Source organism: Lagenorhynchus albirostris, chromosome 9 (assembly GCF_949774975.1).
Source record: "Lagenorhynchus albirostris chromosome 9, mLagAlb1.1, whole genome shotgun sequence".
Taxonomy (NCBI): domain Eukaryota; kingdom Metazoa; phylum Chordata; class Mammalia; order Artiodactyla; family Delphinidae; genus Lagenorhynchus; species Lagenorhynchus albirostris.
Window position 1 is genome coordinate 31,086,898 of NC_083103.1, and position 27,269 is coordinate 31,114,166.

At 37.5% G+C, this 27,269-nt stretch overlaps 2 protein-coding genes across 7 annotated transcripts in view; one reads left to right on the top strand and one right to left on the bottom strand.

Annotated features, from left to right (window-relative positions):
- Window positions 1-27,269, bottom strand: part of ANO3 (anoctamin 3) — a 414,788-nt gene that overhangs the window by 35,400 nt on the left and 352,119 nt on the right. Inside the window, 3 exon segments of the mRNA XM_060159496.1 lie at window positions 2,548-2,712; window positions 3,242-3,382; window positions 4,025-4,107. Coding sequence (XP_060015479.1) covers window positions 2,548-2,712; window positions 3,242-3,382; window positions 4,025-4,107 — 389 coding nt within the window.
- MUC15 (mucin 15, cell surface associated) overlaps window positions 21,510-27,269 on the top strand; it is a 90,600-nt gene continuing 84,840 nt past the window's right edge. For all 6 annotated transcript variants that reach the window (XR_009542404.1, XM_060159500.1, XM_060159501.1 and 3 more), the window contains exon 1: window positions 21,510-21,629. The gene's annotated coding sequence lies outside the window, so the exon portion shown is untranslated. The remainder of the gene's footprint in view (window positions 21,630-27,269) is intronic.

Consider the following 27,269-nt stretch of genomic DNA (forward strand, 5'->3'; position numbering starts at 1 on the left):
ATAGGTGGATGATTGAGGATGATGATGAATTGGAGGGGGAGCAGAATCAGAGTTCAAGGGACTGGGAATTGAGAAGCACCTGGAATAATATAAAACTGGAGTCTGGTACATCAGTGAAAACTTCAGCCAGCCTGATAGAAAGTAATGGACTTTTATCAGGACACTAAGTTGAGGAACTGACGATTCAAACTGATGAAAGTCTGGCAGTGTTCAGAGGGGCAGGGGAGAGGGAGAGAGCATAAATGAGAACAGAAGGAACAGACGGTGGGGGGGGGCGGGAGAGAGAGAGAGATAGAGAGAGTGTGAGTGTGTGTCCTGGGATGTTAGCCATTGATCATTGATAAGCCTGTTCCTTACCTGGTGAAAGACAAAATTTAAAAAATGAACCAAAGTTGCTACCTAGGTGGCTGCGGTTTTATGGGTAACTCATATATAAAGTAACAATAAAGTACATTCCAATTCTAATTTGTTCCAAATTTTATATCATGGTAGAATGTTTTAAAAGTAAAGGCTATTTTTTTCTGATTATAAATCAAAACCTACATATAGAGATAAATATTTGAATGAACAGAAAAAATATATATTAAATCAAATATTATCCTGAGATATAACTACTATTAACATTTTATTGTCACTCTTCAAAATGCAGGTGTGTTCCAATGGAAATCAAGTGAAATTGTATATCCTTCTTCCGTAACTGTATGCCATGTACTTAAATAATATTAAAATTTAAAATTCAACCAACTTACTAAGGATAAGAAATTGGATCAGTTTAAAATCAGACTAGCTGATCGCTAGTATTACCTAGAAATGAATACATTAACCACTTAGCTTCCTTTTCCTTAGATAATGAGATCAACCACAATAACCTCTGTCCACTGGAAAACTGCCACAATACACTGGTTTTGTTAGAAACAATTTCTTTCCCTATCTGTCAGAATAGTTAATATAAAAACCATAAATATAAAACTCTACAATGTCCTTGCTGTGAATGGTTCCTCCTTCAATGTGGTGACTTTGTGCAATGCACAACATATACTTCCTCATATAGGCTACCACACAAGCCTCTCAATCCTAGCACTGTCTTTTTTCAATGTTTATTGTTCCCTTTATGAGTCAAAAGCATAAATTAAAATACTGTATGGCTTATTTGGAGATACAGTAAGCAACATTCTTCTTCTGCAAATTAACCTAACCCTGAAGAAAGGAGTCTCCAGTAGAAAATATTAACTATTGTCCTTGCATTAATATTTACCCATTTCTCAGTGACTATTTATTTTCTCTTAAGAACATCTCTGATAATTTTAAAGTTAAACAGTAAATGGTTCCAGTTCCCTCCCGACTAACCATGTAACGTCAGTATCAATCCACGTTTGGAACCAAATGCGTATTACCTGTTTATGTTATCAATATCATTGTTTGTGTATTGGTCAGCCCTCTATATGAATTATCTCACCATGTAAATATATAAGCACTAACACTTACTATATGCATAATCTGGGACAAGTTATTTAAGCTCTCTGAATTTCAGCTTCCTCATTTACTAAATGGAGAAAATATCGACCTTGTGGTGGTGTTGGAAGAATTAAAGGAAAGATATTATTCTAAATGTGCCAATAAGTGCCTCCTGTCTTCAGAAAATGGGGCCCCATCCACAGATCTTGCTGAAGAGGTAGACCTAAGCATAATATTGTCCTCGCAGCCATAGACATTTGGTTCATAAGTCACTTGGTATATGTGAAGTTGAACCAATCAGATGCTCTCTCTGAAAAACTAGCACATTGAAACACTGGATGATCTAAGTTAAATAAACTACAGAAATTGACCAACATGGTCATGAATTTAGAGCCAATGAAAATAACAAAAGCATAGCAATGCAACAGTATACCAGACTCTGAAAGGGAGGCCATGGGGAGACAGATAGTCTCTTCCTGATAGAATGGAGCAGATATGCAAATAGAATCATTGGAAAAAGAGGTAGAAAGAAAGGAAAAGAGAAAGAGAGAGGGAAAGAAGATAGAGAGAGGGAGAGAAAAACAGGAAGAGGGAGGGAGGGAAGGAAGGAAAAAAAACTTAGTCCCAGAGGAATAAAAATGGAGTAGTTGTCTGACTGTTTTCCATTCACATGAGGTCTTGGAGATAACAAGGCTACACTTCCAAACAGAATTTCCTATATCTTTCCAATAAATTCTCCTCTGAGGTTGAGTTTGTTGGAATGGCTTTCTAATCCAAACAATCCCTTATCTGAATGAAAAGAGCATAGCAGCATTTCTAGCACACACTAGATACTCGAGTGGAAGTTGTCGCTAAACTAAACTATAAACCCAAAGAGCAAGGAAGGCGATACGACTGTTAGTTTTAATTTTTAAAAAATCCATCATGTAAACCACATAAATGAAATATTTTCTGTTGAGCCAAATTGTCTTTGCCAGAAATGATACTAGGTCTTATTTTGGCTGCCTGTAAGTCCAATCCAAGTATAAAGGAAACACATCCTCTCCTTTACCCACCCCTTGTACACCTATTGAAAAATCTGTAAACACTTACAAGATTCAGTGCCATAATGATCACAAAATTGATACAGACTGCAGCAGCAGAAGTTGCAAACTGCCAGTGTTGTTTGATGAAATTCCACTTGAATGATGCAAACTGTTCCATGACAATCAGGCGATACACCACGACTGCAAACACTGCAGTGATCACCAGAGAAATCTACAATATGGGAGACCAGAGGAGACATCCACACTGTGCATCATTACAAAACGAAAGCAACACCAAGGATCCAATACACTGACCCCAAAAGCTAAAGAAATGCACTTTTCCAAGAAAGCATATGTAAATTTAAAATTTCCTTTATGGAACTAACTTTCATTAGAGTCAAAATAAATGGTATAAGATTCAGTTGTTTCAGTGGGATATGCTGTTCAAATCTCCACTTTCACATGAATGCTTGGTTTTAAAACAAAATATCTAATTTTAGGATGATCATGTAATTTCCATTTTATCTTAGATGATCTTTGTTTCTCCCAAAGAGTGTTTTATTTAGGGATATGCACAAACTCCCTTTGTAATTATTCTGAGACCTGCTGTGATTTTTATTTTGTTTAATAGTATGTATGTACTACCAAAGTACTGAACAGGATAGTTTCTTACATCCTCGGGGTCACAAAATGAGTTGGTATCCTAGAACGTCTTTCTAAACCTGGAATCCCACATTCTGAGATTTATGATTATACTTTACCATGAAGAATATTCCTGAGATAGAAACAAGAAGCCGAGTGACTTTGTCTGAGGAAGGCTGATGAGGCTCAGGTTTTCCACTGATGGGATTCACTCTCTCCATCTTGTAATACTTTGCTTCAAACTGGGGACGAAGTGTTTCCTATGAGAAAAACTAACGTTAACTAAATATCTGTCACAAATTTTTTAAAAATCCAATATTTAATAAATTTCTGGAATTTGACCTATTTTTATATCAAGTCTTGGCAAAGAAGCAAATTGTAAAAAATTAGATGAAAGTTATTTTAGGGTTTATTTAACCCTAAACTATATTTTAATTAGCACAGTTTTCCACTAATGCAATTTAAGCAAACATCAGAGAAGTGCTTTGAAAAAATTACACATTTCATCATTGATCTTTACTGTCTTCATAAAATAAGAATCTTGTTAGTAAAAAAAAAGTCAAGTAAAAATTGAATGGTGGGGCTTCCCTGGTGGCGCAGTGGTTGAGAGTCCGCCTGCCGATGCAGGGGACACGGGTTCGTGCCCCGGTCCGGGAGGATCCCACATGCCGCGGAGCGGCTGGGCCCGTGGGCCATGGTCGCTGAGCCTGCGCGTCCGGAGCCTGTGCTCCGCAACGGGAGAGGCCACAACGGTGAGAGGCCCGCGTACCGCAAAAAAAAAAAACAAAAAAATAATTGAATGGTGTTTAGCTGCTTCCTGCTTGGACATTAAGGACAGTGAATGATTTTCTGTACCATATGTTATTCCAGTTTCCTTATCTCCTGGTTTCTTAACATCTTACCTCCTCTTCTTCCCATTCAATAAGGTCCCAAGTATAGGTCAGTGTACTTCTTCTCCTTTTCCAAAACTCCAGGAAGACTGTGGCTATAAATAATAATAATATTATTATTATTACAATTCTTTACCTGACCATATCCCACTCTGTCATCATTGCCTTTCTTCTTGTATTGATGCATTCACATCCTATTATTAAATAATTAAAATTAACTACATTTGTATTAAATTTATACAGGTGGAATGTTTTTTCCCTTACCCTCTTCTCCCTATCTGTGCAACTGCTATCAGCATGCACTCCTGATGGAGAGTGATTTTTTAAAATAAATTTATTTATTTAATTTATTTATTTTTGCTGCATGGGGTCTTCATTGCTGCATGCGGGCTTTCTCTAGTTGTGGCGAGCAGGGGCTATTCTTCATTGCAGTGCGCGTGCTTCTCATTGCGGTGGCTTCTCTTGTTGTGGAGCACAGGCCCTAGAGCGCGGGCTTCAGTAGTTGTGGCACACGGGCTCAGTAGTTGTGGCTCGTGGGCTCTAGAGCACAGGCTCAGTAGTTGTGGCACATGGGCTTAGCTTCTCCATGGCATGTGGGATCTTCCCAGACCAGGGCTCGAAACCGTGTCCCCTGCATTGTCAGGCAGATTATTAACCACTGCGCCACCAGGGAAGTCCAAGAGTGATTCTTTTTATTGGAATAAATAAGCAGAGATTTTTGTTACAATAGCATGATCTTGATCTTGTGAAACTGGGTTGGAGATGAAGCTGGAGATAAGAGGCCTTCAGTGGAAAAAGGAACTGTGTTGTCAGGGGAAAGCAGGGCTTCATGTGCATCAATGGAGGTAGAGAGTATTTTGGAAAATCTGAAGATGATACCCCATAATTCTGCTCCTTAGCAACTATGCATTGTATTTCTTTTTTCACTCCTACCTCTCTGACTATAATGACATACTTTTCTCAACGTTACAAAAATTTCAAAGATGCACACGCTGCATCCATCCCTTGCACTTCCATTTCTCACGTCCATTTCCAGTGGCTTTCCCCTGTGATCTAAAGTCAGTGGCACAGAGTAACAGAATCACAGGGTCAAGCATGTAAGAGAGGTAAGATTCTGTATGTAGTTTGTTCCAAGTTATTTTAAAGTCACAGAAAGCAAGGCCCAGAGTCACTGACATACATCACTGACCTTGTCCAGAAATCTGCCAAAGCGTCCACAACACTTTATTACACTTTTTTCTGTACCTGCTTTTCCCCACACTTGAAGGTAAGTTTCTTGAGGCCCTTTTTTCCTTAGCGTTTTTAGTACTTGGCACACTGAAAATGCTCAATAAAAGTTTGTTAAATTGAACTGAATTACCAAATCGAATTCAGTGATTGTGACTAACTCCTGGGGGAGTGTTTTTTGTATTATTCTAGAGGTTTTCAAATTATGCTCTGTGGAATGTCACGAAAGACATTGGAAGAAAGAGAGAATCCCCTTCTTTTTTAATATATATATTGAGCAATCATGTTCAATTTTATTTGGAAAAATAATTATTGTTTAGAAAGTTTTAAAAACGACTTCATTGTACTTCCAGGTGGGGGAGTGGCTAATGAGAGGGGCAACACAGGCGAGTGGTCAATTCCGAACACAAATGAAGTTAAGTATGTCTGAATGTGGAGCCCAAAAAAGAATTCCAAGTATTGTTTTCATCAGAAGAGATAAAAAGTTAAAGCTTTCTCAAAAGGAGACCCATCTGAAACGAGAGTATATCAGAGCAACCTCTCTGCCACAGCCAATTTGTACAACACCCAAGAACTACTAAAGAATCCCCCATTCCGTAGATTTGTTTTCAGCAACATCTGCAAGCGTAATGTGCTTTCCCCACGTGGTATTGCAACATCACCGTACACGAGTTAGAAATAGAAACCTCACTAAACAGGATCTACAATTAATAGGACCATGAGTGTGGGACATTTTAAATTTCCCTGCCTAGGGTAAGTTACTGATTTTCTGGTTAACGCCTTACAGCAAAACAATTAGTAGAGTTTTTTGCATGAGTATCTAGTAGACTATTGATTAGTAGACTAATCAATATAAAGAGACTATATATATGTGTGAAACAGCAGATTTTGAATATTTGGGCTGAACTGTACTTGAAACAGCCTCAACTGGTTAGTTGTAGAACCGGCTAGTCAAGACCTACTTGTATTGTTAAATTTCCTCTTTGTCTAAGGACATGGAATCTCTCTCTAACTTTACTTCCAATTTCCCTCTCCTTCTTCTCTCTCTCTAAAAACACTAAGTAAGAAATAAAATAACAAGCATCTGAGTTCTAAGAACACGGGAAAGCCAGCATTTGAACTATAATCACTGAAAATCTTCACCAATTTCTGAAATCAGACTTCATATTTTTCCCCCTAAGCAATTTCATTTAGAAAGAAGAAGCTACACATAAATAGCACCGTGCTATATTAAAATAGGAGAACTCTCACTACAGTCTTGACCAGAGCAGACTCTTAAATTTGATGTAATGTGTCTCTCTAAGCTAACTCTTCCTGTCAGTATGGTATTGGCATTTGTACATTAAATACGCATTCAGTAGCATTTGTTCACATTAACATGGACACTCTCAATTGAACTGCTAAAAAATTAGGTGTCTGCACAAATAAGCTGTCAGCTTTTTGCCATGTATTTTTTATAAATACAATGTAATCTTTTTAAAGTTCTGGATTGATTTTTCTCAGGACTTTTCCTCATCTTACCATTCAACTATTTGATATACTTTCTTTACTTAACTCTGCTGAACATTTTCTGATTATAAATGTAACACCAACAAAAATAACTGGAACAACTCCTGTATTATTCACTTCTGAAATACAAGAGTCTAGGAGGGCCTGCCATTTACTAGGCTTTCAATAAATGTATGCTGAATGAGTGAATTAAACTGTAAAGAACAGAAGTCACCTACAATTCCACCATTCATAAATAGTCACTGTTGCAATTCAGGTAATCCCATCCAAAGTATTTTTCTTAAGAAGTATACTTAGGACTGATATATCTCTGATACTCAGAGATATAGCCATACAGGCTGTTCATTTATGACAGAAAAAAGAAAAAACTGATTCATAACTGAACCCTCTAAGGGTGTCATACTCCTCACAGGCTGGCCCTTCTTCCCTAGAGAACCTTCACCAGGATGAAGTATATGTAGAGTTAACCCCTGGAACAGCGCTGGCCTCCGGGAAACTGCTCCAGAACTAAAGTCTATATCCATTCTGATTGGCCATACAGAGCCTTAAAAACTCTTAAATATTTGCTCACTTTATAAGCATCCCCCTAGAACTGGATACTTAGAACTGTACTTAGCACCATAGATGAATGATGACAACTATATAATAAATTACTAACTTACTTTTATCATAAATACAATTTATCTTCTTGATCAAGTTATAATGACCCTCAAAAGACCATCTAGGAATGGCAATGTGGTGCTGGAGAAACAGCATGGCATGGGGTACAAATGTTCTGGGTTTGAGAGTTGCCTATATTCTTTTCTAATTGTGTGACCTTCGACAAATGACTAAACAACGATAAGCCTTTGTTTTCACAACTTAAAAACAAGAATAGAAAAATTGTCTTTATGGCAGTGTTGTACAAATTAACTGAGGTATAATTTGTAAGTGTTCTAAGCTTAATTCATTTTAAGATGAATTTATATTATTATAAATTATAATAACCCATTTTTTTCAACATTCTGTTTGTTGTTATACATAGGGAACTTTGTAGACAAAGTTCTTGGCTTACATTGTATAAAGATACTGTATATTTTTCTGCACGAAATATGGGCTATTGTCAATTATTTATATTTTGATTGTTTCACTTTTATAAACATTCAGTCATAATTGTCATAACACTTTCCATCTTTTGCTGGTGACACAGCAAACAGCTTATATTGTCCTTTTTCTTCTTTTGTATTTAAGATGGTAAAGCTGCTTCTAGAGTAAATAATTCAATTCGAAATTATTTTTTGAGAGCACAATGCTTGGCTATTCTTAGAGAGCATACAAAAAAATGAAAATGAGTTGCATCATAGGCCCAAAGAGGAAGAAGAGAACTAGCATTTACTGAGCACTTTCAAGATCCCAGACTTTGTGCTAGATGTCTTTAATTGACTCCTATTATTTCCACAACAACCCAGGTGAAATAAAGATTATTAGTCTCCTTCAGTAGAGAAGCAAATCGAAACTCTTGGAGGTTAAGTTACCTGAAGAAGTCCCTTGGCTGAAATTCACACCCAGATCTAAACATTGACCTTTCTCTATGCCAAAGGAAAAATTATTTTTAAACATGGTTTGGGAGAGAACTTTTCGAGCTACATAATTTGCAACATCCTTCCGGGAAGAAATTAACATTATAGACAAAATGTTTAAGCAAATTTGTAATAGACCTAAATGAGACTGAGAACTTCTGGGAGGTTAGCTGCTCAAACACCAAGTGGTCCATCAATCAGAAGTCTACGGTCTTTTGGGGGGACTTTCAAGATTGCAGAGGAGTAAGATATGGAGATCACCTTCCTCCCCACAAATACATCAAAAATACCTCTACATGTGGAACAACTCCTAGAGACACCTACTGAACACTACCAGAAGACCTCACAATTCCCAAAAGGCAAAAAAATCCCCATGTACCTGGGTAGGACAAAACAAAAAAGGAAAAACAGAGACAAAAGAATGGGGATGGGACCTGCACCTCTGGGAGGGAGCTGTGAAGGAGGAAAAGTTTCCACACACTAGGAAGCCCCTTCACTGGCGGAGACGGGGGTGTGGAAGGGGGGAAGCTTTGGAGCCATGGAGGAGAGTGCAGGAACAGGGGTGCAGAGGGCAAAGTGGAGAGATTCCCACACAGAGGATTGGTGCCAACCAGCACTCACCAATCTGAGATGCTTGTCTGCTCACCTGCTCGGGGGGGGTGGGGGCTGGGAGCTGAGGCTTGGGCTTCGGAGGTCAGATCCCAGGGAGAGGACTGGGGTTGGCTGCGTGAACACAGCCTGATGGGGGCTAGTGCACCACAGCTAGCCAGGAAGGAGTCCAGGGAAAAGTCTGGAGCTGCCTAAGAGGCAAGAGACCATTGTTTTGGGGTGCGCGAGGAGAGGGGATTCCTCTCCAGTGTGCCCACAGAAGGCAGAGCACTGCCTAAATGAGCTCCAGAGACAGGCACGAGCCGCGGCTATCAGACTGGACCCCAGAGACAGGCATGAAACGCTAACACTGCTGCTACAGCCACCAAGAATCCTGTGTGCAAGCAAGGGAACTATCCACACACACACACACACACACACACACACACCCCAGGAGCCTGTGCAGCCCACGATTGCCAGGGTCCTGTGACCAGGGACAAGTTCCCTGGGAGAACACACAGTGCACTTCATGCTGTTGCAACATCACATAGGTCTCTGCAACCTCAGGCACACCTGGCATTCCAATGATAACTACCGTAGCCCTCCCTCCCCCCAGCCTGAATGAGCGAGAGCCCCCTAATCAGCTGCTGCTTTAACCCTATTCTGTCTGGGTGGGAACAGAAGCCTGAGGGCAACCTACATGCAAAGAGGGGTTGAAACAAAAGCTGAACCTCAGGAGCAGCGCAAACAAAGAAGAGAAAGGGAAATTTCTCCGTGCAGCCTCAGGAGCAGCCAATTAAATCCCCACAATCAAATTGATGTACCCAGCATTTGTGAAGAGACAACAAATCATCCCAAAATTGAGGCGGTGGACTTTGGGAGCAACTGTAGATGTGGAGTTTGCTGTCTGCAACTGATTTGTTTCTGATTTTTATGTTTATCTTAGTTTAGTTTTTAGAGCTTGTTATCATTGGTGGATTTGTTTATTGGCTTTGTTGCTCTTTTCTTTTGTCTTTTATTATTATTTTTGTTTTTATTTTAATAAGTTTTAAAATTTATTATTATTTTTTTCCTTCTTTTTTTCTCCCTTTTCTTCTGAGTCGTATGGCTGATGGGGTCTAAGTGCTCCAGCCTGGTGTCAGGATGGAGCCTCTGAGGTGGGAGAGCTGAGTTCAGGACATTGGACCACCAGAGACTTCCTGGCCCAACATACTATCAATCAGCGAGAGCTCTCCCAGAGATCTCCACATCAACGTGAAGACCCAGCTCCATGCAATGGTCAGCAAGCTCCAGTGCTGGATGTCCCATGCCAAACTACTAATAAGACAGGAACACAATCCCACCCATTAGCAGATAGGCTGCCTAAAATCATACTAAGTTCATAGACACCCCAAAACAAACAACCAGATGCGGCCCTGCCCACCAGAAAGACAAGATCCAGCCACACCCACCAGAACAGTGGCACCAGTCCCCTCTACCAGGAAACCTAAACAAGCCACTGAACACCTCATCCACTGGGGGCAGATACAAAAAACAATGGGAACTATGAATCTGCAGCCTGCAAAAAGGAGACCCCAAGCACAGTAAGTTAAATAAAATGAGAAGACAGAGAAATATGCAGCAGGTGAAGAAGCAAGGTAAAAACCCACCAGACCAAACAAACGAAGAGGAAATAGGCAGTCTACCTGAAAAGAATTCAGAGGAATGAGAGTAAAGATGATCCAAAATCTTGGAAATAGAATAGAGAAAACACAAGAAACGTTTAACAAGAACCTAGAAGAACTAAAGAGCAAACAAACAATGATGAACAACACAAAAAAATGAAATTAAAATACACTAGAAGGAATCAATAGCAGAATAATTGAGGCAGAAGAATGGATAAGTGATCTAGAAGATAAAATAGTGGAAATAACTACCATAGAGCAGAATAAAGAAAAAAGAATGAAAACAATTGAGGACAGTCTCAGAGACCTCTGGGACAACATTAAACACATCAACATTCGAATTATAGGGGTTCAGGAAGAAGAAGAAGAGAAAAAGAAAGGGTCTGAGAAAATATTTGAAGAGATTATAGTTGAAAACTACCCTAACATGGGAAAGGAAATAGTCAATCAAGTCCAGCAAGCGCAGAGAGTCCCATACAGGATAAACCCAAGGAGAAACATGTCAAGACACATATTAATCAAACTATCAAAAATTAAATACAAAAAAAAATATTAAAAGCAGCAAGGGAAAAGCAACAAATAACATACAAGGGAATACTCATAAGGTTAACAGCTGATCTTTCAGCAGAAACTCTGCAAGCCAGAAGGGAGTAGCAGGACATATTTAAAGTGATGAAAGGGAAAAACCTACAACATATTCTACCCAGCAAGTATGTCATTCAGATTTGATGGAGAAACTAAAACCTTTACAGACAAGCAAAAGTTAAGAGAATTCAGCACCACCAAACCAGTTTTACAACAAATGCTAAAGAAACTTCTCTAGGCAGGATACACAAGAGAAGGGAAAGACTTACAAAAACAAATGGAAAACAATTAAGAAAATGGTAATAGGAACATACAAATCAATAATTACCTTAAATGTAAATGGATTAAATGTTCCAACCATAAGACATAGACTGGCTGAATAGATACAAAAACAAGACCCATATATATGCTGTCTACAAGAGACACACTTCAGACATAGGGACACATACAGACTAAAAGTGAAGAGATGGGAAAAGATATTCCATGCAAATGGAAATCAAAAGAAAGCTGAAGTAGCAATACTCATATCAGACAAAATAGACTTTAAAATAAAGACTATTACAAGAGACAAATTAGGACACTACATAATGATCAAGGGATCAATCCAAGAAGATATAACAATTGTAAATATTTATGCACCCAACATAGGAGCACCTCAATATATAAGGCAAATGCTAATAACCATAAAAAGGGAAATCGACAGTAAAACAATCATAGTAGGGGACTTTAACACCCCACTTTCACCAATCGACAGATCATCCAAAATGAAAATAAATAAGGAAACACAAGCTTTAAATGACATATTAGACAAGATGGACTTAATGGATATTTAAAAGACATTCCACCCAAAAATGAAAGAATATACATTCTTCTCAAGTCTAATGGAACATTCTTCAGGATACATCATATCTTGGGTCACAAATCAAGCCTTGGTAACTTTAAGAAAATTGAAATCATGTCAAGTACCTTTTCCGACCACAACGCTATAAGACTAGATATCAATTACAGGAAAAGATCTGTAGAAAATACAAACACAGGGAGGCTAAACAATACGCCACTAAATAACCAAGAAATCACTGAAGAAATCAAAGAGGAAATCAAAAAATATGTTGAAAAATATGACAAAGTAAACACAATGACCCAAAACCAACGGGGTGCAGCAAAAGCAGTTCTAAGAGGGAAGTTTATAGCAATACAATCCTACCTCAAGAAACAAAAATCTCAAATAAATAACCTAACCTCACACCTAAAGCAATTAGAGAAAGAAGAACAAAAATCCCCAAAGTTCACAGAAGGAAAGAAATCATAAAGATCAGATCAGAAATAAATGAAAAAGAAATGAAGGAAACCACAGCAAAAATCAATAAAACTAACAGCTGTTTCTTTGAGAAGATAAACAAATTGATAAACCATGAGCCGGATTCACCAAGAAAAAAAGGGAGAAGATGCAAATCAACAGAGTTAGAAATGAAAAAGAAGCAGTAACAACTGACACTGCAGAAATATGAAGGATCTTGAGAGATTACTACAAGTAACTATATGCCAATAAAATGGACAACCTGGAAGAGATGGACAAATTCTTAGAAAAGCACAACCCTCTAAGACTGAAACAGGAAGATATAGAAAACATAAACAGACCAATCACAAGCACTGCAATTGAAACTGTGTTGAAAAATCTTCCAGCAAACAAAAGCTCAGGACCAGATGGCTTCACAGGAGAATTCTACCAAACATTCAGAGAAGAGCTAACACCTATCCTTCTCAAACTCTTCCAAAGTATAGCAGAGGAAGGAACACTCCCAAACTCATTCTATAAGGCCACCATCACCCTGATAACAAAACCAGACAAAGATGTTACAAAAGATGAAAACTACAGGCCAATATCACTGATGAATATAGATGCAAAAATCCTCAACAAATGTTAGCAAACAGAATCCAACAGCACATTAAAAGGATCATACATTATGATCAAGTGGGGTTTATCCCAGGAATGCAAGGATTCTTCAATATACGCAAATCAATCAATGTGATACACCATGTTAACAAATTGAAGGAGAAAAACCATATGATCATCTCATTAGATGCAGGAAAAGCTTCTGACAAAATTCAACACCCATTTATGATAAAAAACCCTCCAGAAAGTAGGCATAGAGGGAACCTACCTCAGCATAATAAAGGCCATATATGTCAAACCCACAGCCAACATCATTCTCAATGTTGAAAAACTGAAACCATTTCCTCTAAGATCAGGAACAAGACAAGGTTGCCTACTCTCACCACTATTATTCAACATAGTTTTGGAAGTTTTAGCTGCAGCAATCACAGAAGAAAAAGAAATAAAAGGAATGCAAATCAGAAAAGAAGAAGTAAACCTGTCACTGTTTGCAGATGACATGATACCATACATAGAGAATCCTAAAGAGGCTACCAGAAAACTACTAGAGCTAAACAATAATTTTGTACCAGGATACAAAATTAATGTACAGAAATCTCTGGCATTCCTATACACTAATGATGAAAAATCTGAAGGAGAAATTAAGGAAACACTCCTCTCCCATTTACCATTGCAACAAAAAGAATAAAATACCTAGGAATAAACCTACCTAAGGAGACAAAAGGTCTGTATGCTGAAAACTGTAAGACACCGATGAAAGAAATTAAAGGTGATACAAACAGATGGAGAGATACACCATGTTCTTGGATTGGAAGAATCAATACTGTGAAAATGACTATACTCCCCAAAGCAATCTACAGATTCAATGCAATCCCTATCAAAATACCAATGGCATTTTTCACAGAACTAGAACAAAAAACTTCACAATTTGTATGGCAACACAAAAGATCTCTAATAGCCAAAGCAATTTTGAGAAAGAAAAACTGCATTGGAGGAATCAGGCTCCCTGACTTCAGACTATATTACAAAGCTACAGTAATCAAGACAGTATGGTTCTGGCACAAAAACAGAAATATAGATAAATGGAACAGGATGGAAAGCCCAGAGATAAACCCATGCACATATGGTTACCTTATCTTTGATAAGGAGGCAAGAATATACAATGGAGAAAAGACAGCCTCTTCAATAAGTGGTACTGGGAAAACTGGACAGCTACATGTAAAAGAATGAAATTAGAACACTCCCTAACACCATACACAAATATAATCTCAAAATGGATTAAAGACCTAAATGTATGGCCAGACACTATCAAACTCTTAGAGGAAACATGGGCAGAACACTCTGTGACATAAATCACAGCAAGATCCTTTTTGACCCCCCTCCTAGAGAAATGGAAATAAAAAGAAAAATAAACAAATGAGACCTAATGAAACTTAAAAGTTTTTGCACAGTAAAGGAAACCATAAAGAAGATGAAAAGAAAACCCTCAGAATGGGAGAAAATATTCGCAAACAAGCAATTGACAAAGGATTAATCTCCAAAATTTACAAGCAGCTCATGCAGCCTAATATCAAATAAACAACCCAGTCCAAAAATGGGCGGAAGACCTAAATAGATATTTCTCCAAAGAAGATATACAGATTGCCAACAAACACATGAAAGGATGCTCAACATCACTAATCATTAAAGAAATGCAAATCAAAACTGCAATGAGGTATCACCTCACACCGGTCAGAATGGCCATTATCAAAAAATCTATAAACAGTAAATGCTGGAGAGGGTGTGGAGAAAAGGGAACCTTCTTGCACTGTTGGTGGGAATGTGAATTGATACAGCCACTATGGAGAACAGTATGGAGGTTCCTTAAAAAACTAAAAATACAACTACCATACGACCCAGCAATCCCACTACTGGGTACATACCCTGAGACAACCATAATTCAAAAGAGTCATATACCACTATGTTCATTGCAGCACTATTTACAATAGCCAGGACATGGAAGCAACGTAAGTGTCCATCGACAGATGAATGGATAAAGAAGATGTGGCACATATATACAATGGAATATTACTCAGCCATAAAAAGAAACAAAATTCAGTTATTTGTAGTGAGGTGGATGGACCTCGATTCTGTCATGCAGAGTGAAGTAAGTCAGAAAGAGAAAAACAAATACCGTATGCTAACACATATGTATGGAATCTTAAAAAAAAAAGGTTCTGACAAATCTAGGGGAAGGACAAGAACAAAGACACAGATATAGAGAATGGACTCGAGGACATGGGGAGGGGGAAGGGTAAGCTGGGATGAAGTGAGAGAGGAACACTGACATATATACACTATCAAATGTAAAATAGATACCTAGTGGGAAGTAGCTGCACCGCACAGGGAGATCAGCTCGGTGCTTTGTGACCACCTAGAGGGGTGGGATAGGGAGAGTAGGAGGGAGACTTAAGAGGGAGGGGATATGGGGATATATGTACACGTATAGCTGATTCACTTTGTTATACAGCAGAAACTAACACAACATTGTAAAGCAATTATACTCCAATAAAGATGTTAAAAAAAAAAGTCTACAGTCGTTTGATCTGACCCATTTTTGTTTTGTTTGGAGTCTAAAAATTATTACTAACCATTCTCTTTTCTTATATGTGTCTACCAAGACCAAAATCTTTGCATTGGTCTTTTACAGAACTTTCGTTTGCAGTAAAACGCTAATAAAATACTGACACATGCTTATAACTTAATTGTCTGAAAAGACCATTTTTTCCCTTTATTAGACCACTATATCTGAATTTGTGAAGACGGACATGCAGAGGTAAGTATGATGCTTCTTGGTCCACAATTCAAGCAAATACTCAGTCCCAGGATAATTAAATTGCTTATATTTACAATTTTGATGTGTCTAAAAGCTTCCTCTAGACATAGCCAGAATCTCTGACTTTTCCAAATATTGGGTGCTGGAGTGGCCGGGTGTTTTTGACAGTTGACTAATGGAATGTTGAGTCAGGGATACATTTAGTTTGGGCTTAGTGAGATATGTTTATGTGATTTGCAGGCACTTCCAAGTGTTCTTCAGTTATTGCTAATTATCCTAATGTAGCAATGGATTCTGAGGAAACTCCTCCAGTTGCTGACTCTTTCAGGTGCCAGGCCAGGGGATATATGATGAGATGCACATGTTCTATGGTATCCAGCTCTGATAACGAAAGAGAAATAAGGTCTGAAATATATGGAGCCAGAAACTACTTTATGGAAATTATTTCACAAACTTCAAGTCATATATGAAACATACTAGAGATTTCCCCAAAGTTCCAACAATATTAAAAATGCACATGGCTTTATCAATAATAAATTATGAAGCAGAAGTAAGATTTTCAAAACTGCCAATAATAAAAAAAATTTTCAATTAACTGTGTTAGAGGAAGAGGAAAGACTGAATTAGTTCTCTATTCTTTCTATGAAATATTTTTTTAAACATCATATGCAGAGATAATAAAAAATACCGATAAAAATGTAAGACAAAAAGCACTACAGAGATGTGTCAGGCATCTAGTTATTAAAAACTGTTATTTTTCTGGATTTTGATTTCATGTAGTATTTTAAGCTTTCTAAAGTTTGTAAATTTTTGATTGTTCCATTTACTTTCGTATCTCTTTTTATATTCATAATTTTGTATCCTTTTCTTAAAGAGAGATTCCAAAATTGTGTATTTCCTTCCAATGAATAGCTATCATGCATCAGACACATATGTGCCAGAAATCCTACTAAATGTTTTTTACATATTTACTCATGAAATCCTCACAACAGCTCCATGTGCAAGAAATGATTATACTGTACTGGTTTAAACTTTAAAGTATTCATTCAAAGAGGGGATTTACAACAACCGTAGGTGTTTTTTGATAAGGATTCTCTTTTTCAATGTTTGAACGTAATTGTTATTGAGCAATGATAAAAACTAACTTTCTTAAGTTAATATAATTATATTGTTTATAAAGAAAAGAAAAAATGCTTGGCCACGTGATTTTTATACTTTAATACTACATCAATTAAAAATGTATTACGGAAAAGGTATTTCACCCCTTTTGATCAGCCAATCGTTAAAAAGTTCTTCAACCTTGTATAAAATGTATTCATACTCCTTGAAAGTCTTCTTCTGTAAAAGAAGGATATTGGAATTTTAATGTAGATTACAATAAATGTTTTGATTACAAATGCCATTAAAAATCAAATAAGGATTCTCTGCTGATAAAACACAAAAATGTCTTCCCTTTTCTGTAGCTAAGAGCTTCTAGAACTGTCAGCTTAGTTAAACAATGTGTTTTCATTGTCCTCTACAATGTCCTCTACAAAATGTTTATGTTGTTTATAGTCCTCTAAATGGATGAGAAAACCACTTATTGTTATTTTCTGCCCATGAACTTGATGCCAAAATCCCCTTCAGGTCATGAATGCGTTTGATTTTTCTTCTGTCCCTGCTTTTGAGCCAAGGAACCAATCTAGATTCTTCTTCAGAGTGTACAAACCTAGCCTAGGCATCTCCTTCTCTCCTCACTCTGACCCTCTCCAAGTCATGGCTCAGTGCTGAGAGCACTCAGCAAATAAACTCTGTTGCTACAAGGTTATTACTTAGTTATTCTAACTTTTCGAACCAGAAAAAAAAATTAGAAATAACAAGATTATCTAATTACCCACCTTGATTTTTTTTTTTAGAAAGGGTTAATAAATCACTTGGATCTTTTCCTAAAGGTGGCAAAATAAGTTATAATATTATCAATCTTCCAGTTTTGCCATTTTATTATATTTAAGCATAGTTGTAACTTCATTTAATTAAGTTCATATCAAAATAGATTACATAGTTGATAAACTGGGCAATAGCCATCTAATGAGGTTAGACTCTGTAATGAAACCAGGGTTCTAAAAGATGCAAACTTGTATAACAGAATACTCCATCATGCAGGAATGAATCAGTTGTGTGGTACTTCCACACAATGGAATATCATGTACTTGTTAAAGAGAGCAGTATCATTTCCCAGCAGTCAGCTACTGCAGGGTTGGAAAATTGTTTTAGGTGCCAGCAATAAGAGGCTTCCCTTCAGAACTCGTCTATCAGCAGGAGTCTAGAGGGAGCCCAGAACTCCCTATCTTGGCAAGATGCCCCCATCCCCATATCCTACACACACACCTTTCCCTCTGTCATCACTCACAAGTGGGTCCCTCAGGACTAACTCATTCTGCCCCTTAACTGCGTACATATCAGTTACTTCAAGAAGACCAGAATTTCCAGATCATTCTTTACTCAGATTTTAATCCTCTAGTTCTAGGGAAATGGAAGTTGTCTTTGTGATCCTCTCCCACTCCTTCCCAACTATTTGAGATGCTTTCAACTAGGCCCTCTTATTCAAAGTCATTAATAGCAAAGGCTTTAATGTTCCCTTACCTCCTTGCTTAACTGAAACTTGGGACACTCCTGAAACCTCACTTTCTATGTGGCAATCTCAGGTGATGGCTATTTGTGTCGAAGATGAGGTAGTGAATTTCTTGTCTTCATTGCTGCTTTATGGCTTTTTCTCTCCCTTCTTAAAGAGTCACAGATTTGAGTCTCATATTATCAATCCGTACTTCCTACTGTCTTTCTTTGTGGAAGTCATTTACCACTCCTTTGGAACACTTCCTCAAATTCTCTAAAGGTTTTTCAACTCCTGGCTAAGGGTAACTCTTATCAACATGACTCCCAAAACAAACTTTTGAAATTACAACATACACAGATAATATTTCTAGTATCTTGGCTTCTCAGTTCTTTGATGTTTATCTTCAGAGCTGTTTTCTCCTACTCTACCTTATGCCTGGTCCTCCCACAGCATGATTTTGATCAATGACTCCAAACCCTCCATAATCTCCAATTATCACCTCCATCCTTGTAGCTCACTCCCTATAAACTCCAATTCCAGTAATCCCTTGGCCCAGATGTTTTCAATCCATTAACTTTTGACCCAGATTTTCAATCCATTCTCTCCAGCACATTTTCACTGTCCTTTCCTACCCTTGTGCCCTCACTTTCTTCTCTATTTATCCTATTGATCAATCACTATACTGACTTACTTGCATATACCCTCAACTCTCTAGCTCTTTGAGGCTTCGGTTAATGAAATCACATTATTGTCACTGATGGATCTGAAAACAAAACCGGAATGTAGCTTGGGACCATGCCTCAGGTAAAACCGAAACATTGCTCTGGATCCAAAATGGTGTTATAGGATTTGTAAAATAAGATACCATTTTGGATCCAGACCAATATTTCAGTTTTCTCTGAGGCATGGTGCCAAGCTACATTCTGGCTCTGTTTTCAGATCCATCAGAGACAATAATGTGACTTCATGTTCTGGAAACTCCACTGGTGAGCGGTTCCACCATTTCAGGCAAAGAGGCAGTAGTTCTTCTTCCACTATGTATTGTGAGGTTTAATTAATGGGTGTAAAGCAATTGGAGAGTTCCAGATGAAAGCCTCCATAGAAGGTAAGTACAACAAAAATTATGTAACCATTGCATAATGTGTCATCTCAGCTGGCTCGGCTGATGAAGTTGTCAGGTGATCAGTTATTGTTGAGTTCCTCTGGAGAAACAAGGTCCAAAATGGGATTGGTCTTACCCAGAACATGGTATCATGGTATATACCTGGAAATGTATCTCGGCAAGACTTGTTTGTTTGGCAAGAAATTACTTTTTAACTCCAACTCTGGTGCTTCCATAAAGGTGTCTGATGACAACTAAGTGAGCTAAGTAATAAGTGAGGCATTAAATTTATGCATAGTTTGCATTGTACAACTTTACTTCCAGATGTGCTCATGACAGGAAAGGTAAATAAGGTGTATCTCTAGGGTCCGCTCCAATCAATTGGTTAAGGCTGTCAGGAGGGCAGTAACGAAAAGGATTCTGAGGCCACACCTAGGGTCTTCAGAAAAGAGGGTCACTGGAGATGAACGTTGACTCTTGTGGCAGTGAAAGCAGAGTTGTAGCAAAAGTGCTTTGTAACTTCCTTGCCTGGTATAGGCCATAATTACTATGCTTAAGTAGAAAGTGGTAATGATATTCACACGCATATCTAGGAAAATCCCTCAGGGTATGGCACACCCAATCCTGCTAAGTCATGTTCATTTCTCTAAGTACAGACATAAAATATTTATTCAGTTGGATTTTTTCCTAGTAACTAGCTAATCTGAAAATAACCAATTGATTTTTATTAAGCCATTGTTCAGTAAACAGTTATTTGATTAGACTGAACTTGCTTTTCTTCATACTAGTGCAGATACAGCTTAAATATCTTTTGAGTGAATATTTGCTAGGGTTTGGCTTAATTTCTAATCAAACTCTGAAGGGCCTTTGGGCTTCAGAAAGTTTGAAACTATAGAATTACCTTGTTCTTTCTTGGGGCCAATTAACTGGGCAGATTCTTTGCATTCAATTTGAGGCTGCTGAACCTTAGCTAAAGTTTCATTTTCTCTCTCAGCAGTTGGAAACCTATCTCCTTGCACAACAGAAACTAAGCATGAACCTCAGGCGTACTGAGCTGAACAGACCTTGGCGCCAGTCCCCAAATATTGATGTGCAGAATCTCCCAGAAAGTGCAGTTTCACTCTTCTCCCTTTCATAAGCGGTGAAAGGAAGTGAAGGAAGTATGCCAGGTTGTTATTCAACTCTAGTATTTAATCAAGCATTACTCAGGCTCTTCTGAAACTCTCCGGCTTCTAAATTGAGAGGAAAAGCAAAGAGAACACAGGATGGAAACTACTTAATTGAGCAGGCTCCCAGGATTACTCAGGATCACGTGGCCATTCTCAGCCAGACTCCAGTTACTCCCCAAACTTCCGAAAGTCCTGGTGATGATTTCTAACTTAATATTTCACAGCTTTCTCAAGGATCCGATGCACATTAATCCACTTGGTGTTCAGTGTGACTTTCTATAAATCCAGTTTCAGTGCACTGCAGACACCACTTTCTCCATTCAGGTATTAAGTACACAAATAGGGCATCCCCACCACGGGAAAGAAAGATTTGTTTATGTGTTAGGAGGACAGTATGTGGCTGGCACATGAGCAACAGGTGCAGGGCTGACTCATTTTGGTTTCCTCACCTGCGAAGGGGGAACCCAGCATGTGTCAGAAATTCCTGATAGAGTAAGGACCATTACCAAAGTCTTTGCCCTTCTTTTTTTTCTTTTTTTCATTTAAGGCAAGAAATGTATGTCCTTTGTTTGCCAACACTTAAGAGAACTAGCCTGTCCCGAAAGTCAAAGCACCCAACCTATGAAAGCTGGAGGGTTGGGCTTTTTTTTTTCTTTTTTTTTTTAAAGGCCTGAATGAGGTGATAGCTTCATGCTGACAGCTGAGAAGCAGGTCAGTCAGGTTCTTGGGTGCTCTATTACACAAGCAAGATACGACCAGCCCCACCTAATTTTGTTTCTCTCGCACCCTCCTGCTCAGTGGGACATCAGTACACCTAACCCATCTGCTTTCTCTAATGCAAGACAGACTCATTCCAACCAGAACAGCTGTGATACTCCAGTTCTTGTCTGTAAACACCTCCTAGACCTGAAGGTAAGTGTGTGCTGGATTACATAGGATCCCTAGTCCCTCATCCCTCGCTCTCTCGCTCTCTCTCTTACTTATTTACCAAATAGAATCAAAGCAAGTTGAACTTTTGGCAGAACAGCCTGGCAAGTACCTACAGAGACCATTGTAAAGACAGGTAGTTGTTTCATTAAGTAATTACCTTCCAAATGAGCATTTGTGCTAAGTGAATTAACTTTAAGAATTATTGCCAAATTTGCTAGATGATGAAACCAGCTGAAGAGTTACATAAAAACCTTGCTTAAAACGTAAGTGACTACAAGAGAGCGTTTTCTTAAGTCAGATCTTAGTAAGTTTCAAAATGTTTAAAGTGGAAGTGGCTACGTGAATATAAATGAATATTTAGATTTAAAGTATGCATTTGGTTCAAAGGTTCTTGCTAAAGTATTAGAATACGGTAGCTTTTGAAAAACAATCTGCTAATGCAATGAATTATTAACCTTCTATATATCTTTCCCAAAGATTTTCTTAATTAAAAATTGGCAAAGTGATGTCTATGTATTATTTTACTTAGCATGGTATGTGTACATGTACAGCTCTCAACGGAAATCTAAAAGGCTAAGCCAGTGGCTGCAAAAGACATCCCATGGATCAAAGATGTGGATTAAGTTTCTTAAATTTATTTTGTTTGTTCTGTGTAAGGCTTCTCTTATTAAAGGGATGCTGATTTACTGTTTAACACTTTCTAATCAATCCATAGAGGCTGCTTCTACAGATAGTGAAACACGAGAGAAGGCTGGAAACCCCATGTTTGGAAATTTGGGTCCAGAATATTTCTTTTGGAGACACAATCTTTCTAAGCTTAACACTCTTCCACCTCATTATTTCAGTATTGAAGTTTATGACTGAGAATGCCCAAGTTAGCAGGGACTATGACATTCTATCTATTTTCCTGGGCTTATGCATTCCTCAGTCTTTTAATTAAAATGATCACAAACTTTTGAAATTTATTATTTCCTGAAAGAAAGTCACGTTTTTCCTTTTATTTGTTTCTTTCTTTTAAACTCAAAGTGAAATGATGTGGGTCCTCAGGTATAATCCTACCTTCTGACTAGTTAAATCTTCACACCCTTTCAAAACCCTCTTATAAAAGAGGCATTTTGAGAAGCATGATTCCTTATGTCTTCATTTACTGTGGTTCTTTCATCTAGGGACAGCAAAATACTGTCCAAGATTGGAAAGTCCACTCAGTGTAACACTCAAGTTCTACCTGGGATATTGGTTACATGTCAGACTGAGTTTCCTATGACAAAGACAAACAAAACTCATCTATCTTAATTTTTAGCCAGAAACCTGTAAGAAGAATGATCACAGGCAACAGAGAGAAGTAGTACAGAATATACTCTTTAGTTATTTCACTACAGAAACATGTTTTTATATTATCCCCTCAGTGCAGCTAAAGTAATGTTTTTATTTAAAATTTCTGATTTTGATTTAGTTTAGAATGACTAGCATTTCTCTTCCCTTGTATGGGTTGATTACCTGATAGAAACCAGGGCACCTCCATATTTTTAAAGTTTAGTATAAAATGGGCATGACTCGGTTACAACAGGAGGGCTGGGCAGAATAATAACTTTACGAACTTAAGGAGGAACAATTTTATGCACAGTAAGTGTGGATTTTCTTTCCTTAATTGCCACAGGTTTCTGGGGGTTTTTTGTTTGTTTTTTTTTCCCCTCTCACCACCTCCTGAAGCCCTCTATACAAAAGTAGTAATGTGAAACCACTTTTTAGTGCCAACACCAAAGACAGGGGAGAAAATAGTTTTCATTTTCTTTGTATAGACGAATTATTTTTTTAAAAAAACCAGTGAAACTCACACTCTCCGAAAGTATATTTTTAAAGTTTCTGAACATTAGAAACAATAAAAACATTTCAATATATACAGAAAGATTTAGAATCTTTGTTTCAGGTATCACAGATTGGATGGAAATCCTCCTCTCTCTTTCTGTTCCCTTTATAATAATTCTCATCTTAGAAGTTTTTCAAGTTTGTAATGAGTTTATCTCTGTTCCTAGGTTACATCCTGAAAAGTCCTCTTAGGAATTTCCACCTAGGGGCAAAGAACAGAAGAAATGATGCTGCCTGGTCCTCCTGGTTTTCTCTCTCTCTCTAATTTCACTTTCTTTCATCCCCACATTCTCTCTGTCTCTACTGTGCACCTGGTTGGCTGATGAATCTTGGGAACACAGAAGCATGCCATCCATCACCCAGCATAGCTTTACACACAAATATACCACACAGTTTACATATCTCAACTCTAGAGATGGAAAGAGGCTGCAAGAAAAGGGTAAAGGTAAAGAATACAGAGTACTTTTATTGTCCTCTGGAGCTTCTGTACCACTTCCATTAACCTTCCCTGCTTATAATGTGCTTGGTTCAATTCAGAATGGGGTCCAACTTAACCAAAATTGCCTAGTTCTTGCCCCAGCAAAAATCCAGGGCTGGGGTTCTGAATAGCTGATGGCTTCAATTCCTGGCTGCTTCTGTCCCTTTAAGATGAATGGACCTGAGTAAGAGGTGTAACCTGGCTCTCTTAGAAGCCAGAGAGCAGAAGCAAAGTTGTCCCCAGCTGCCAAGCTAGGACAGCAGGAACGAATCAATATTCACAAAAGCCTTTCCCACAACTGTATTAATTTTGGAATAAATGGCAAAGAGCCTTCACAACATACTGTCTTATCCCACTCTTCCCTTTCTCTCTTTTCCCTGGACATGAATTACAGGCAGTAACAGAATGCTTGGCTCATTGCGGGTGTTGAAACCTTAGGTTTTCAAGTTACAATCAAAAGCTGGGTAAAGGGTAGCAAGATCCCCTTGGTGGTTCCATGTTACAAGCAAAGTGAAACAGGAACAACAAAACTCACTTTGTTGACTCTTGGTATGTGGATTCTCATTACTGGAAAGGACCAAAAGCTCTATGCCACGTTCCTCATGTGACATTATGAGAAAATTAGATGAAAAGCTAAGGGTTGTTTTTTGCTCCCCTCTGGTAACCACTTCTTTAGGAAGAGAAAATAACCAGAAAGCCTAGGTTTAGGGAAAGCAATCAAACTGCCTAACAATAAGACAGGTGGCCAAGTGCAATGCATAAACAAATCAGATCACTGGCAGTAGACAATGAAAAAGGTTATAACGTTTGCTATGAAACTGACAGAGTTCACAGGAAAGAGCTGTTTCTGAAAAGGTCCATGTACGAATTTTTAAACTAAATTGAATTGTATTTTAAATGTGCTAGGTGAAGCAACAGTTTAGTGAAATATTGGTGAACTTCAGGTCCTGGGGATAATCATTCCTGTGTTGTTAATGTTAATCTGTAAATTACATGGTAAAAGTGTTTATCTAGAAACCATGGAGACAATTGTTGGGATTTTCTTAAATTAGGATAAAAGTGTACTTAGTATGTTTAAGAGGCACCTAAGGGAGAAGTCACTATTTTTCTAGTGTTTAAAAATGTGGGATTATCACCTGCTCTGGTTAAAATAAAATTTGGAGGATTTCATTATTCTTTATTATTCTGTGCTAAGAAAACATTTGTGGGAAGAGTTCTAAAAACCAGCTGATTACCAAATTCTATATTCCTTTGTAACTTTTGTTACATAGATGAGTGATTACTAGCTTTCAATGCCAAGGTCTGAATCCTAACCCTGTCTTTCAGCCACTAGCTATGTGTCCTTGAATACATTATTTACATTTTTTATGTCCCATTTAATTATCTGTAAAATAGGATTAATAATCCCTTCCTTATTGTTTGATTGTTTTTGTTAAGAATTAAATGAGAAAACATGCAAAGCATCTGATGTAATAGATGCATACTAGTAATATGTTTTCCAATTATGTTAATAATTTTTAGGATCTAAATGAATTTTCTTGATTATCACAGAAAAGTGAATGAAATATAAATAAACAGAATTGTCACAAATACAAATACCTATATAATCCCTACCAAGTGAAGAAACAGATTATTAGGAGCACACAGAAGTCCCTTTCATGCCCACCCAATGAATACTGTCTCCTTCCTTCCCACAAGTAACCACTTTCCTGACTTTTAACATTCTAGTTTTTGAACTTTATAAACATGCAATCATAGAGTACAATGGGCATTTTAAGCTCTGCATGATATTTGTGATAATCACTCATGTTACTGTATGCAACTCATCTGTGAATCTCGTTTATTTTTCATGTGCAAATATTAAACAGTTTATTATCCAACCTGTTACTGGTGGATGTTTAGGTTGGAGACACATAAATAATGCCCTTATGAATGTTCTTGTATGTCTGCCTGCTTGCTTTTTAAGTAGAACTTTCTTAAGTGATAAGCACAGGGCATGGAAATGACTATCTTTTAAACCTTAGAAATCCACAGGTATAGACTGCTTGCTAAAAGTCTTTGGAGAAAAAATATTATATCAGGATGTATTATAGATAAGTCTAAGTTGTTCCACTGTGTAAGTAATCATTAAGCAAGGAGAGGGGTACTTAAAACCACACCATAATCAGAGGGAGTAATTTAGAGGCTCCTCAGACCCTAGTGAAAAATCATCAAGGTTGAAAATATTTGTAAAAATTTCTGGGGGAGCTTATAAGAAATGGCAATTAATGTTAGACATAAATAATAGCAGTTGTACCTCCTTCCTTTTCTTATCTCAGTCATCCTGGAGGCTTTTAGTGAAAAATAAGCTCTAAGGTCCAATTCAAAGAACATAAAATCAGTTCTCAGACTCTATTGTTTGAAGAGGAATAGGCTAACATTTTTTTTTTATCTTTTTCAATTAAAAACACTTTAAATTTTAGCACCTAATTAGGTTGGAGTCAGTAGACTTGGCTTTCAGTGCTGCTTCTTTTAGCTTCCATTACTGGTCACTCTGAACCTCAGTTTCTTCATCTGCAAAATGGGGATAACGTGAGCTACTCTTTTTGTCTCAATGGATCGTTGTGAGGCTCAAATGAGATGATATTATAAACTATAAGACATTTTTAGAAATATTATTATATTTTAATAAGAAGAAATGGAAGTTAACATTCACTAACTGCTTACTTTAGGCCAGATATTGTTGAGAGTAAATCATTTGAGAGTTGAGAGTAAATCATTTCATTTAGTCTGCAGAACACTGTGAAGTCAGTATGATTATGATATTGATAAAGCAACTGCTTAATGTGATGATTATTTTTCACGTTATTCATGATAGAAACCAGAATTACAATATAAATATAATTTCAAAACTTTTCCCCCATATCCTCCTATCTATGAATTGTGGTGCTTCCACACTTAAGAGGCAGAATGATGTGCCCAGGTTGGAGGTCAGAACCATGGTTTCAAACTTCAACTCTGCCACAATCTAGTTAGGTACTTTTTTTCCACACACACTCACAACCAGTTTCTTCATTTATACAAGGGAATGCAATGAAAAAATCCCCAATTCTAAAAGTATTTCTGACTTTCTGTTATTTGGGATTAATAGGAAAAAGGGTAACATGAAGTAAACATGCTGTGAAAAAAGGAATGTTAACCTCAAATTCAAGTAACTCAAATTAGGAACTAATATAATGTTTTCAAGTGAAGTTCCTGACTGACTCACTTTAAAGTGGTATGTTTACTGTATAATCAAT